Here is a 14,914-nt window from a genome sequence, read left to right on the forward strand (position 1 = left end):
AAAAGTTCAAACCTAATAAATAATGAGACATGGGACAGGTACACTGTTTGGATACAGTGTATGGAAGGCTGGGTATGCATTTTCACTCTGAATGTGAAATCTGCACGGTGTTCTATCATGGAAGAAGTCAGTCTAAGATAAAAAACATATCCAAGAAAAATGACAAATTAATGTATGAAGTCCTTTTTGGCTTCTTTAACAGGGACTGAAATCATTCTATCTGTTTAGCTTATTCCCTAAATCAAAAAATAGGGTTAGTTCTAGAGATCCAGATCTTCCCCTTTCTTTCTGTTAGTTTCTTTATAGTTTGTTCTTTGCCTCTTAAACCTGGTGCAAAACTGCTTCACACTGATCTCACTATGAGCTCCTTTGTAACTGTTATACCATAGTGCTTTATCGTTACCACCTTGACTTAAGCATCTCCCCTCATTAAGCTTGAAACAAGAAAAGATTGAGACAATTTTGCTTAAATTTTTTTTTTTACCTGGAAGGAGCCACCCCCACCAAATTGGGGCCTAATCCTCTAAACAGGGAGCGAGGCCCTTCTTTTTCCAAGATCACCCTGAAAGAGGAAAATATTACTTATATGAACATCTGTTTTTCTTGACATAGCATAAGTTACTGAAGACTGATACTAGATTTACTAGTGATAATAATAAGAACTCCATTTAGATTATGTTCTAAAAGTTTTAAAGATGTAACAGTATAGATTTTTACATTTATTTTCATATTGTCATTCTATGTTTATCTTTAATCACCTCCATTTTACTATCTTTACCAGCAAATTCAATTCCCAATTAGACATGTAGTTCCCTCCTAGTATTTAAGGTCCTTTCCACGATATTGAACAATCTCTCAGTACTGCAGCATTATCTCATCCAACCATTCCAGTGAAATGCTATGGCAAAATCTAACATCCTTGAGGGTACTAAAATGTTTGGCCTGCTACCATTTCTCCCCCTACTCAGTTAACATTTACTATATAGAATATTTAACATCTACTACAAAGACTAAGCAGAGTAAAAAGATAGAAAAGAGAGGGTGAGGCCCTTGCTACTGAGAAATCTGTGGATTGTGGAAATAAGAATTATATTGAAACAAATAATTTAACAGAACATATTAATAAGCAAATACTATACAAGCTAGATACATATGCTCTGTAGGGGAAGGAAGAGGTGCATGTCTAAGGAAGGAAGGCTTTCTGAGGGTGAGTTATTAAATTAAGTTTTGGAGATAAGAAACAGAGATTGAGGAAGAGTAGCATCTTAATTTAGACCCAACAGGCTGGGCCAGTGGTTCTTAAGCATCTATATGCCTAAGAATGCTGTCTTGAAAGGAAACTGAGTATAATGGTTAATTAAGGATTTGAGTTGCGGGTCCAAACTTCTCAATATGAAGCCTAATTCTGGTAGCCGAGCAGCTGTGAAACCATAAAAACATAACTTTTCTCTTATCCTTATTCTCATCAGCAGTAAAAACAGAAAAACAGTACTCTCATTTTGGGGGGTTACTGTGAGGAATAAATAAGTTAATATATAAAAAGCTTAAAAGAATACCTAGCTCACAGTAAGCACTTGTTTAAAATGTAGATTTCTCTGATCCCGCCCTCAAAGTATTCTGATTCAAAAGGTATAAGAGAATGCTTAGCAATCTGCATTTTCACCATGCATCCAGGACTGACACAGGTCCTGATACACAACCAGTTTTTTGTTTTTGTTTTTTCAAATTATAAGAGAAGGGCACTTGGAGCTTAGGAGAGGGAAAGGCAAAGGTAATGTGCATGGGGAGAAGAGGAGGAGGGTGGAAAAAGCCCGGCAAGAGGGAGAGGGCGCCCAGAACCAGTTTTGATAAACTAGATTAGACAGAAGCAGAGTTAAGAATGACAAATTATAAAGCACATTTTGAAAATTCAGTGTTTGTTAGCTCTTTCTGTATCACAAGTCCCCTTCAGAAATTAAGGAAGGTGTCCTTTTAAAAAAATACACATTTGCAAATACAATTTTGCATACAATTTCATCTAATTTTTATATACCTCTTGCAGCTCAGCCACGAGCCATCTAAGAAACTAAGAGAGCCTGGGGGGATTCCTAAAGTTCCTGGTTAAGAAGCTATGAAACACTTCACACCCACAAGGAAGGCTGTAATAAAACAGACACAAAACAAGGGATGGGAGGATGCACAGAACTGGGAAATCTCATTCACTGGCCTTGGGAATGTAAAATGATGGAGCCACTTTGGGCACAGTTTGGCAGTTTCTCAAAATGTTAAACATAACATAAAATTACCATATGACCCAGCAATTCCATTCCTAGTATATCCCCAAGAGAAATGAAAACCTATGTCCCTATAGTGGCATTATTCATAATACCCTCAAACTGGAAACAAGCCAAATATCCACCAACAGATGAGCAGATAAACAATGATATATTTGGCAATAAAGATAAAATCTTTTGGTAGAGAACGTAAACACACAGTATGAGTTTATTTGCTACTACAAAATAAACACTATTGAACCAAGTTCAAACAGATTATGTCCCAAAGTGAGCTGATAAGGCAGACACACAAGGCATTCAGTTACATACCTAAGTTTAAACATGTAAAACCTTGTTTCAACAGTTTTGAAATTTCAAACCCAATTTGTAACATAATGAAGTATGGTAAAACATAAAAACCAATCTTTTTTAAAGCATCAAGAAATGTTAAACACTGAATCACATTTTAAAATCAGTAGAAGTCTGCTTTAACTCTCAATTATTGTTTAGGTTACATAAAAGTCACAGACTACCATTAATTAAATGTACTTACTTAATTCAAAATAAAATACCTATAATAGTTTTAGCAAATAAATCCATTGGATAAATGCAAAAAATATTCCAAATATACACGAGTCAGAAATAATACATTTTATATTACCCAACTAACTGTTCCTGTCCACTAGGGATGATCGTTTTTAATGAACACATTCAGAGTAACTCATTGTTTGTAAAAACTTTAAAATATGACAGAATATAAACAAATACATTCACATTAAGGTAAACAGACTAAAAAAAAATAATACTGTGCTCTCACTTTAGGCAATGGAGAGGTCCAGGAGACACTACTCGGTTGACACTGGCTCCAGCCATGGTGTTCAGCTGTACTTCAGAGATATAAAGCGTCAGAGAAGATGACTGTAGCCGTGTTTTTACAACTTCCAGTGGACATGTCAGAATAGCTCCCACGGTACCTCCACATCTACAAAAAATAAAAAGAACAAAATTTAGCTACTTAATTCATAAGTTAGTACACATGTAGGCAATTGGAGCTTTGCCAAGGTACTAAAACGTAACATTTACTATTTTAGAAGACTAAATAATTTTTTAAATGTTTCATTTAGTTGAATGCCTACAAAAACACCTTTGGTAGCTAGAAGGAACTGAGCTTAATACCTCACAAGAGTTAGTAGAAGACAAATACTCAAGAAATTTCCTATCTTGTACCCTTTCTTACACAGCTACTAAAGGGTATGTTCCACAAGTTAAGGGAGTAACTAAAAAGTAGGGAACACCTAAGACTAATACAATGTTATATGTCAATGATATTTCAATTACACAGGGAGGAAAAAGAGGGAACTGAATATAGGACAGAATAACCCAGGAGAGGGAGAACAGAGTCCCAACATGACAGTGAAATGTCAAGACTTAGAAAAATAACCAGGCCAGATAGGATTAGGATGACAGGGTTCAGAGGGACAATCTCCAGGGGGGGAAAAAAGGCTAAAAGGCGAATATATTTGACCTTATGAAAATATTCAAGTATAAGTACTCACATAACTAAACAAACATTTTAAAATGTAAGGCAATTATTAACTCCAAGGGGAAATGAAGTTATTCAAGAAAATGAAGTTATTCAAAATGAAGTTGTCAATACACAACTTAGCTGTGCCATCGATATTTAGTCATAGTAAGGTAAGCACTGACTACTGATTTAACAAAAAACTGTGATGTAAATAACTACATACCGAGAGGAGGGAAAGGGGGGAAACAAAGAATGGTATGCTGTAACTAATCCTCATCTACCAGACAAGAAAGTATAAAGAATATACCAAAGGAAATAGCTAAGACTTACAGGAAGTTCCTATTAGGAAGATGTGAAGAAAGAACTGGGGAAATGCTGGTTTTTATTATTTTTCAGCAGTTTTTTTTTAACCTTTTGAATACATTTTTTAATTAAAATTTTAGCAGTATTTTTAAAAAACAGCAGGTGTTTTTAACTAGAGAATGTAGTTGATGTTTCTGGGACTCAATGGACCCCATGAAAAAAAGGATGTATATAGTATGCAAGTATCTTTGACTCAGAACTTCAAAATAAATCCAGAATCTTTTTTTTTTTTTTTTTTTACATATACCTTTATTGATTTCAGAGAGAGGAAGGGAGAGGGAGAGGGAGAGAGAGACAGAAACATCAATGATGAGAGAGTCATTATCAGCTGCCTCCTACACACCCCCTACTGGGGATTGAGCCCACAACCCAGGCATGTGCCCTGACCCGGAATCGAACAGAGATCTCCTGGATCACAGGTCGAGGCTCAACTGCTGAGCCACGCCCGGCTGGGCTAAATCCAGAATCTTCACCACTTCTCACCATTTCCACCCTGGCCTAAGGCACTGTATCTTTTTTTAATTATTGAATTTACTGCAGTAGCAATGGTTAATAACATTATATAATTTTCAGATGTCTAAAACTATAATTTGATTCTGTGTACTCTACTGTGTATAAGCAACTACATCTTACTGAGGTTACTGCAGTAACCTCTTAATTAGTGTCTCCCTGCTTCTACCCTTGCCCCAGCCCTTCTAATTTATCTTCAAAACAGTAGTGAATGATTGTATAAAAAACTTTAGTTAGATCAGTCACTCCTCTGCTCAAAACTTCCCAGACTTCCTAAGTCACAGAATAAAAGTCAAAGTCCTCCCAATGGCCTACAAGATCTTACACAATCTGCTCTTTACTGGTCCCTCTGACCTCATCAATTATCCACCTTCTCACTGCTCCAGTCACACTGGCCTCTGCAATAACTTAATTACAGTTGATCCTTGAACAATGTGGGGGTTAGAGGTGCTAAACGCCCCCTATCCTCATACAGTTGAAAATCCACATATAATTTTGGACTCCCCCCAAACTTAACGACTATATTAGAGTTTAATACACCAAGCATGATCCTACCTCAGGACCTTTGTTCTTGTAGTTCCCTCTATAACATTCCTGCCTGGATTATGGGAATGGGTTATTACCACACTGCCTTATCTTTGCTCAGCTGTCACTTCTCAGCGATGTCCTCTCTGATCACCCCATATAAAATCATACCAATTCTTTGTCCACCTTCCTTGAACTATCCTTTTCTACAGCACATACCACCACTTAACATACTAAATATTTTATGTACCTTTTCTTTTGTGTCCCCTTATGCTATAATGTAAGCATCAGGAAGGCAGCAATTTCTATCCACTACTGTGAACCAGAACCACTGACAGCAAACATTCGTGTTGAATGAATGAATAAACACTGTATCATTTGATATCCTAGGATTTAAGAGATAGGAGAGAGTGTATCTGGTCCAACTTCCTTATTTTGCAGGTGAGGACACAAAAGTCCTGAAAGGGAAAATTACTTGTTCCAGGATGACGGCCAGTCACTTAAAGAACAAACTGTATCTCCTGATTCTTAGCCCAGCTCTTTCTCTCCCTCTTATCAGTGGCTTTCAATCTTTGACTTCAACCCATGAGAAATATTTTATGTCAAGATGCAGTATACCCACACGTAAAACATTTCAGGATATAGGGGTGGGCAAAAGTAAGTTTACAGTTGTGTGTAGATGAAACAGAATTTATTCTAGTATTATTTTCCATATGAACATGTTGGTCATAAAGCAACCACATTTATTTCATAATCCACTAGTGAGCTGCTATGAAATTTGAAACACTGTTCTACACTAATTAGATAAAATTTAACCAGAAAGGGTAGGAGGAAAATTGTTTTTCTGCATTATTACACATCTCGCATAGCTTGTGGATAGAGGTATTTTTATGGGCTGGTCAATTTAGTGCAAGATTAAAGCAGTGTGCTACTTAATAGCTGGGGGCTGAGGACAACAAATTCTCAGCTTAAAATTAAATGGATGTGAGCACAACTAAAATATATTAGATATATATTGCTTGTCTCATTTATGATTCCAGAAGACAGGGCAGCACAATTATTCTCTTAAGCCAAGCAAGTCATAAAACAATTAATGGAAAAAACTAGAAATTATTTTTAAAACATTCTATATAAAAATCTCATAACATTTAAAATTATGTCTTATTCCACTCCCCCACAAGTTTCTTAGCAATGAATATTGATTTAATATTTTTATTGATTTATAAGCAAATCCCTCATGAACACCAATGTGCATAGCCAATATAATGCTTTAAAAAAATCAGCAAGATAGAAATGTATAATGTATTGAGGCTGTGAAGAATCCAGGATCAAGGAGGGGAAGAATCTGGAATCTAGAAGGCCACATGGAAGATCCTGTCATTTGCAACAACAAAGACATTATGCTAAATGTAATAAGCCAGACACTGAAAGAAAAAGACTGCATGATCTCAACTTTTATGTGAAATCTTAAAAAGTTGAATACATAGAGACAGAGACTAGATGGGCAGCTACCTTGGGTGAGGGGGTGGAGAAATGGGGAGGTGCTGGCCAAAGGGTGCAAAATTGCAGTTATGTAAGATAAATAAGTCTAAAGTTCTAACGTACAGCATAATGACTGTAACTATGCAACTGTAATGAATATTGGAAATTTGCTAAAAGTAGATTTTAGGTACTCTCATCACACAAAAATGTTAACTATGTGAGATAATATGCTATAAAGTAATCACTATGTATATCAACATGCTGTACACCTTATATATATACAGTTTTTTAAAAGGCCAAGTAAAGAAGCTCCTATAATTATCTAGGTACGACGTATTGAAGGCTAACAATCATCAGCTGCAACTGAGATAAAGGGATACAGAGGCTTTCTGATATCCAACTATCGTCCCAAGTCTCACTGGTTCTACACTCAAAACTTCCTTTCATATTTCTCCTCACAATCCCCACTGCAAGTGCCTTAAAGCAAGCTGTCATTTTATTTCTTGCCTTCTAACTGGTCCCGAGTTCCTCTGATCCAGTGATATGGCCAATGAGTTCAGATCAGGTATGTCAACAATATAATTTGCTGCTAATAAAGACTAAATTGGATGCTTTACTATTGAAAGAAAAAGTTATAGTTAAAAGTTACTCTCCGTTGCTTTAGATCACTGGTGGGGAACCTCCTGCCCGCGAAATCATTTGGTCTGGACCTGCCTGCCAAGGCAACTGCAGGTGGGACTCAAAATTCAATAAATCTAGGAGCTTTTTTCATAGCTAATTTTTAAGTTGATAATTTTGTATGGCACGGGAACGACATTATAAATATCCAAACGGCCTTTGGAAGAAAAAAGGTTCACCACCCCACTTTAGATGCTTTGATTAGAAAAGAATTCCAAGGAGAGAGAGAATAGCGAGGTTTGATAGCAGAAGAGCACACAAGTTCATTATCCTGTAACATCAGAAATCTACGGGACAGTTTCTAAGGTTAACAATCTAGCCTGGCTGGCATGGCTCAGTGTTGAGTGTCAACTCATGAACCAGGTCACAGTTGGATTCCCAGTCAGGGCACATGCCCAGGTTTCCAGGTCGATCCTGAGTAGGGGGCATGCAGGAGGAAGCCTATCAATGACTCTCTCTCATTCATTGATGTTTCTATCTCTCTCTCCCTTCTGCTCTCTGAAATCAGTAAAAACATTAAAAAAAAAAAAAAAGAATCTAACAAAACTGTTAAATGTCACCATACCCTTGGTATACCCAGGTTAGAGTACCGAAACTATATATTCTTAGTGAAACTGTTTGGGTCAATGCTCATTTTAAAGTTTTATAGGTAGATGTCATACATTTTAAAGATATAAGAAGGACAAGGTTGCTTGGTGAGTCAGGCCATCATACAACTATGCAGTGATTTTAGAAAATATTTAGAACTGTTTAAAAATTCTGGCATGCCAGGTGTTCTAACTACTTAAGGGCCTATGATCCCTTGAGTAAAGCAGTGGCTAAAACCTTCTTAGAATGAAGATTTTTTTTTTGAAGCCAGGTACAGTGTAACCAAGAGACTTGCTAAAAAACAAAAAAAATCAGGTCTTAAAAGAAAGAAGCCTCTGGGGGCCTCAAAGTGCTCTCCCCCAATTCAAGTTATATCAACATATGAATAAGAAGTTTGAGGAAGTGTGAAGAGGATAGGAGGGACGTAAAAGAAACTGTTCACCAAGTATGAATATCAGGCAGATAGATCAGTTTCAGTTTCAGCCATATTGCCGCCAAGAGTCATCAATTCCTATGTCAGGTGAACAAACACAAAACCCCATCAGCAGGATAGCCTCAAGCTGCCCGGCAGCACTAAATCTTCCAGTGTCTAAAGGAGTTTTACTAACCACACCAGAAGAGGAACCCAAGGCACTCCAGGATTCTGCTCAGGAAAAGGTGGGTCATGGAAAAGAATTGCAATTCTAAGACTGTAGTAGTTAGACATATTTCCTTGATTTTAACCTTCTGAGCACATATGGAGCAGGACACTTGTTTTTAATATGCAAGGTAATTTATAAACGTATGAAACCTATTTTGATTGGGTCCACAATACTGCTGTGTGTGTGTGTGTTTATGTATATATAAAATAGATACTTTAGAAATATATTTGTGTTAACTTTAAGCAAACCTGTTTTGTCAGACAACTGCAGTGTTAGTTTTGTGAATAGGCTGAAATATTTTGTCATTTTTCTGTCTGCAAATCACACTTCACTGTAATTTCCTAATTAGGGTATTAGCCAAATTAAGAAATACCACTAAGGAGAAAATTCATTAAAATGTTAGGGAAGGAGTTTTTCAATCTCAAAACATGTAACCTGTTTCTGAAATCCTATAAAAACCATTTAGGAAGTCTTACCAAAATTGTTTCTCTAGTAGTATATTTGTAGTTTCTCTGAAGCTTTAATGTTTAGGCAAGAAACAATACAAATTCTTGAAATGGTGAATGAAGGGCATACCCCACATACTTGACAGGCTAACTTATGAAAAGTCAGATAGATACAAAACAAAAAAAACAACACATGGTGACCAGAGTTAGCCTATAAAACTCTTGCAATGACTCCTCCCATTTCAGAAAAAGGTCAAGTCCTTTCTTTAATGGCCTAAAAATGCTCTACTCTGTCTATACTTGCCTCATTACTGTGCTCTTACGCTAGATTTTTTCACTGCCTGTTCCCTCTGAAGAATTAACTCTTTCTCCTCCAGATCTTTGCTCAAAAATCACCTTTCTTAATAAGGCTCATCAGACTCACCATCCCCGTATTTAGAAATACAATGCACTCCCACTACTCCCCCTTTATCCTGCTCCACTTTTTCATTTTTTCCATAGCAGAACACCTTTTAATTAACGATCTAATTCAATCCCCTTTTTCAGATAATTGTGGATATTCTTCAACACTACATTAAAACTGAAAAGTGGTAGGTTCTTAAAGTTTAGTTGTAATTGGAATCTGAGCTATACCAATAAACTGGACACACTGCTACATTAAAATCCACTGGTTGGTTTAACATTCTGAATCTTCTACCCGTGCATGACTCTATAACATCATGCACTGGTCATATTGGTTCACTAGGTTATACAGGTCTTCCAAATGTCAATATATTTTTACAATTTAAAAAAAATTACACTTCCTATTAATTCAATTTCAAAATCTATAATTTTTGCTTGAGAACTCATATTTTATCATATGGAAAAATGTTATTAGTGATTTTCCTTGAAGCAACAGGCCCACTGCCTTCATTTTCTGAGAAAACATCTGCCAAATAGTCAAGTCTGAATAGTCAGTCTATCAAATGTTCTTTTAAGTAAGAAAGATGCTCATGAAAAAGAGGCTAACTCAATTTGAGACTGAAGCAACTACAGAACTACTTTGGTATGCAGAAACACTTTATTCGTATTTCCCATTTTGTCACACAGATATAAAGATGAGTACTCAAGAGTCAAGACGTAATAAAATTACTACATTTTCTGCTTCAACAACATTCGTAAATGCAACTGTTTTAAACTGCTAGTGTCAACAACTACTAGTACAAGGTGACACTGTCTTGAAGCATGCCAAAGCATCAGCAGTTTTACCCATCAATGCTTTTGAACCATTAGTACAAATGCCAATGCGGCGAAAAAGCAAACAGTTTCTTAGTATTTTTAGGAAAATAGCTTTAACCTTTCAGACCAATAAAATGGAGCTCCCAGGGGTCCATGACCCACACGGCTGACACACTTACATGAAAAGTTTCAAGAATATGCCACATTAGGACAAGCAACTTCCCTTAGACTTGTAATCTATTAGTAAGAATGAAAGAATGCCTTTTTACAAGGAAAAGGTGGTAAAAATTATGAAAATAAGAGTATTAAACATAAAGTGGAAGGAAATAAGCTGCATTAATTATACTCTTAAGTATTCTACTTCTGCCCTGATTTACAAGGAAGCAGATAAAGTAATTTAACAAATTTCTGGAGAATCAACATACTTGACACTGAAGTGGGAATTTCTTGCTGAATAATGAACAGATGGGTTAATTAATTCCATAACAACAAAGCTTTTTAGATAATCTGAGATATTACTCACTGCACATATTAAGCTCTCACTGTCACAGGAGCCACAGAGGAAAACATCCATCCACTTAAGTGCTGAGGGTTTAGTCTTCCCATTCGAGACTCTCTCAAATGGAAGAGAAAAAAATCAAACTGCCCAGTGGGCACATGCAGCTGACACAACACTAGACAATGTGTAGTTCTAGCAAAGAATTTAAAAGTATATTTCATATTGTTTATATATTCATATACAGACATAGAGTGTTCTTAAAAGTACAGATAAAATTAAGCCTATTGACATCCTTTTGCAGGCTGCTGTGAGTTGCCTCCGTAACTCAATTAACATAACCAATGAACTACAAACTCTGAATGTTAACTCGGGCAAAACATAATGGGACCAAAGGGTGTATTAATGAAAGCACGAGTTAGGCATGTGAGTATGTCACCCAGACCCAAGGTCCAGTGCTGGTCTGTTTCAAATGTTCCTGATTTAATAATACAGCCACTAGACTATTAAGAAATCTCTCTGAGAAATACATACTAAATAAATACTATTATAATCAGGCTCCACATTCAGACAATTTTTACCTAAGATTAAATATCACTGTAAAAGGTTCCTTAGTTCTTTTAAAATATAGTTTTCAAAATTTAATCCAAATGATACCTGTGTTTGCCCAGTCAACGAGCTAAAAAAAAGCTCTCTCCTTTTCTCTACCTAGTTATTATTAAAGTAAAAACTAAATCTTCTAACTCCTAATTTACTTGATTCTATTAGGATAAAAAAAAAAAAAAAAAAAAGAAATCTAGTTTTCTATGAAGAACATCCTAAAACTGATTGCCTAAGTAAACCACTGTGAGATATAAAAGAATAAGACATTTTCAATTAAGAACAATGTCACGGACACAGTCTGATTTGAATTTCCACAATGCTTAGCACACAGACTTCCCGAATATTCAACAGAACTGATTTTATATAATACAGAGCTGGAAGAATCTTTAGCAATCATTTACTTCTCATTTTCCCTGTATGAAAAACTGTTTGAGCCTGGCGGGCATGGCTCAGCAGTTGAGCGTTGACCTGGGATCCAGGAGATCGGGGTTCAGTTCTCAGTCAGGGCACATGCCTGAGTTGCAGGCTTGATCAATGACTCTCTCATCACTGATGTTTCTATCTCTCTCTCTCCCTCTCCTTTCCTCTCTGAAATCAATAAAGATATATTAAAAAAACAACAAAAAAAACCTGTTTGACCTTGGCTAAGTCAATTTTTCACACCTCAGTATTTTTTCCATATTTCGAAAGGGATGAAATAGATCATCTTTACCATCCTTCCTAGTTCTAATGTTTCTCTAAAACAGATAAGCTAGGTTTCACACTAAGTGACTTATGCAACAACATTTAAATGTAAAATCAAGACGAAATGCAAAGAAAGGGAATTTACAAGGCTGAGCATCTATCTTGTCAGGCCCTACATAGCAGCATCTTGTTTAATACTCGAAATAACCTGCACAGGCTAGTTTCTTTCCGGGAGGAGGGGCTCCTAAATCTATTTATGTTTATATGCTGGGAAAACTCCATTCCTGTTTTTAAAGAAAAAAAGCTAACCAGAAAGGCCTTTCATGTATTAATAATAACAAAGTGACTAATAATAACCAAGTTGATCCTAATCCAAACTGGGAAGTTGGTGCAATCAAGCTAACATTTCAAATAAATGTGCCTTACTTTTAAGAAAACTTGATATATGAATCTATTTTTTTTTTTAAAATATATCTTTATTGATTTTAGAGGAAGGAAAGGAGAGGGAGAGAGAGATAGAAACATCAATGATGAGAGAGTCATTGATCGAGCCCACAACCTGGGCATGTGCCCTGACCGGGAATCGAACCCTGATCGCCTGTATCCTAGGTCGAGGCTCAACCGCTGAGCCACTCCCGGGGGGACTGATGTATGAATCTTGAATGCAGAATAATAGAAATGTTAGGACCTACAGAAGGGCCTTAGAGATCATATAGCACGACGTCTTCATTTTACAGAGGAAGCAATTAAAAATCAAAGGGTTTGTCCATTTTTCACTCAAAATAGTAGCCAGAAGTAGTGCAGTCTCCTAACTTTCAGGCATTTGCTAGTGATCTAATTACAAAAGGGAATCCAAATATTTGCACAACAAGGCATGTTTATAACATCTACATGGCCAATTGAGTTTTTAAAAAAATGATTTAACTTGCCAAGATGATCGGTAAGTGAATCAGCAACGTGGAAACAAACTACCTAAACTGGGTCTCACGGATTAAAAGAACTATTTTTAATGACAGAACGGTGGTTGGTCCATAATTGATGTGCACGAAATGTCGAATGAATGTGCCAATCCAAGGAAAGTAATGCCACCATTGGCAACAGATTCCACATGTCCAACTAAAATCAAGACATTGTGAAAAGAATTGCGTACGTATTACTTTAATATTCTTAAAAAGGTCGATTTAAAAACAAACTGTATGGCCTAAGGGGGTGCAACTTTATATGGTCATAGACGCAGAAAAAAAATTATGCCTCAGCTTAATTCACCGTAGCCATTTTTGATAACTCTTTATGATCCCACAGATAACTCCTAAACTTAAAAATGTTACGATTTTCCAAATAATTTGGAAGGAACAAACCTAAAAAGGAGACTAAACTGGCTGAACTTAAAATATCTGTAGCGCTCATACTGGCACTCTAAAACTTCATGCCCAGTCCTAATCCTGCACACACACTATAACCGCCAAAGCTTTTGGCCTCTCCGTACCCCCACACTTTCTCTTTTAAGAAAAGGAAAAGCAGCGGATGCAGCAGAGGACTGGTTTTCCAAAGAATCCGACCTCGCAGGCATTGCCGCTCCGCACTGTCTCTCGTAACCTGGAGAAGCTTGCGAAGGAAAATTTCCAGCAGCTAGAAACCCAGTTACTGCGGGAGAGAAAATACCAAAGTCTGTCCGGTGCCGGGGACCCTCCTCTCCCCCCCGCCGCGGGGCCCGGAAATCGGATGCCGGAGTCCGCGGCCCGGCCGGGCGGCCGCGACTCGAGGAGGCCCCGGAGCCCGCGCGGCAGGAGGGAAGGAGGAGGCCCAGGCGCCCATTTTGTCCTCGGCCTCCGCACTTCCCGCCCCGTTCTCCACCCCCCTTCCCGGCCAAGCAACCTACGTGAGGCCGGAGCGACACTCCTCCCGCGGGCCCGTGTCCCGGGCACCCTCTAGGCCTCCGCGCGTGGCCTGGGTGCGCGCCGGCCCGAGACCTGGGCTGACCTCAGTCCCACCTGCCGCTCAGGCCCCAGCCTCGCTCCGGCTCCGCACGCCCAATACCTCACGTCCTTCCTCGGCTTCAGCCCCGCAACCCTCCCCGCCGGGGCCATCCCCCTCCCCTCATCCTGCAGACCCGAGCCTCCCTCACCCCTCCGGCCCGCGCCTCAGGCCAAGGCCCTGGGCCTCTGCCCAGACCCTCCGCCCGAGCCCCCGCGCGCCGCCCGGACCGTACCCCCCGGCAAACAGATGCACCAGCGTGTCCCTCTGGCTCATTCTCTCTCCCGCATGTCCTCCGGACGCCGAGGCAGGACGCGGATCCGGCCGCCCGTGATGGCCGGCGGCTTCGGTCCGGGACTGGAACCGCAGAGCGACCCGAGGGCGGAGACCGAGCTAGCGGAGACGCGGCTGCAGTAAGTAACCGGTGGGCCCTCCCCGCAGCGTGGAACCGCGCCGCCTCCCGCTCCAGCTCGACGCTGTCGCCCGGAGCCCGAGAGCCGCGCGGAGGCGGCGGGGCGGGGGTGGGCCTGCTGCGGGGGAGTGGCTATTCCGCGACCCCCTCCCCCCGGGTATAAACAGAAGCTCCCATTGGTCCGCGCTGCTTGACGTCACGAGTTCGGCATGACTGTTTCACGTGATCGCTAAGGGTTCCTCAATGAAACGCGTCGGGAGGCGGGGCCGAGAGCGCGCCGGGAGGGTAGTAGGTCACTGTGCCCTCGCGCCTCGGCCGCGGGCGGCGTGGGTGGGCGCGCAGGGCCCGGGCACCGCGCTCCCGCCTCCGCTCCGGGAGACGCCGCCCGGGTTCCTGGCATCCCAGCGGAGTGGGGACGCGGGTGTGCCAAGGCTCAGATTTACCTCAAAAATACCCCACCTTTTTAGAGTAATTCTAGGCTTACAACAGAACTGAGATTTCCTCTTGACCCCCGTTT

The 14,914-nt window shown here is 39.4% G+C and overlaps 1 protein-coding gene across 1 annotated transcript in view; it reads right to left on the reverse strand.

Annotated features, from left to right (window-relative positions):
• SLC25A36 (solute carrier family 25 member 36) overlaps nucleotides 1–14,505 on the reverse strand; it is a 32,704-nt gene extending 18,199 nt beyond the window's left edge. Inside the window, exons 1-3 of the mRNA XM_081159658.1 lie at nucleotides 14,221–14,505; nucleotides 3,070–3,234; nucleotides 485–562 (exon numbers count right to left, since the gene is read on the reverse strand). Of these exons, the coding sequence (XP_081015784.1) occupies nucleotides 485–562; nucleotides 3,070–3,234; nucleotides 14,221–14,261 (284 nt within the window). The 5' untranslated portion in view covers nucleotides 14,262–14,505. The remainder of the gene's footprint in view (nucleotides 1–484; nucleotides 563–3,069; nucleotides 3,235–14,220) is intronic.
• Between the last annotated feature and the right edge of the window lie 409 nt (nucleotides 14,506–14,914).

This window comes from Miniopterus schreibersii (genome assembly GCF_964146895.1).
Source record: "Miniopterus schreibersii genome assembly, chromosome: 15".
In the NCBI taxonomy this organism is placed as follows: Eukaryota; Metazoa; Chordata; class Mammalia; order Chiroptera; family Miniopteridae; genus Miniopterus; species Miniopterus schreibersii.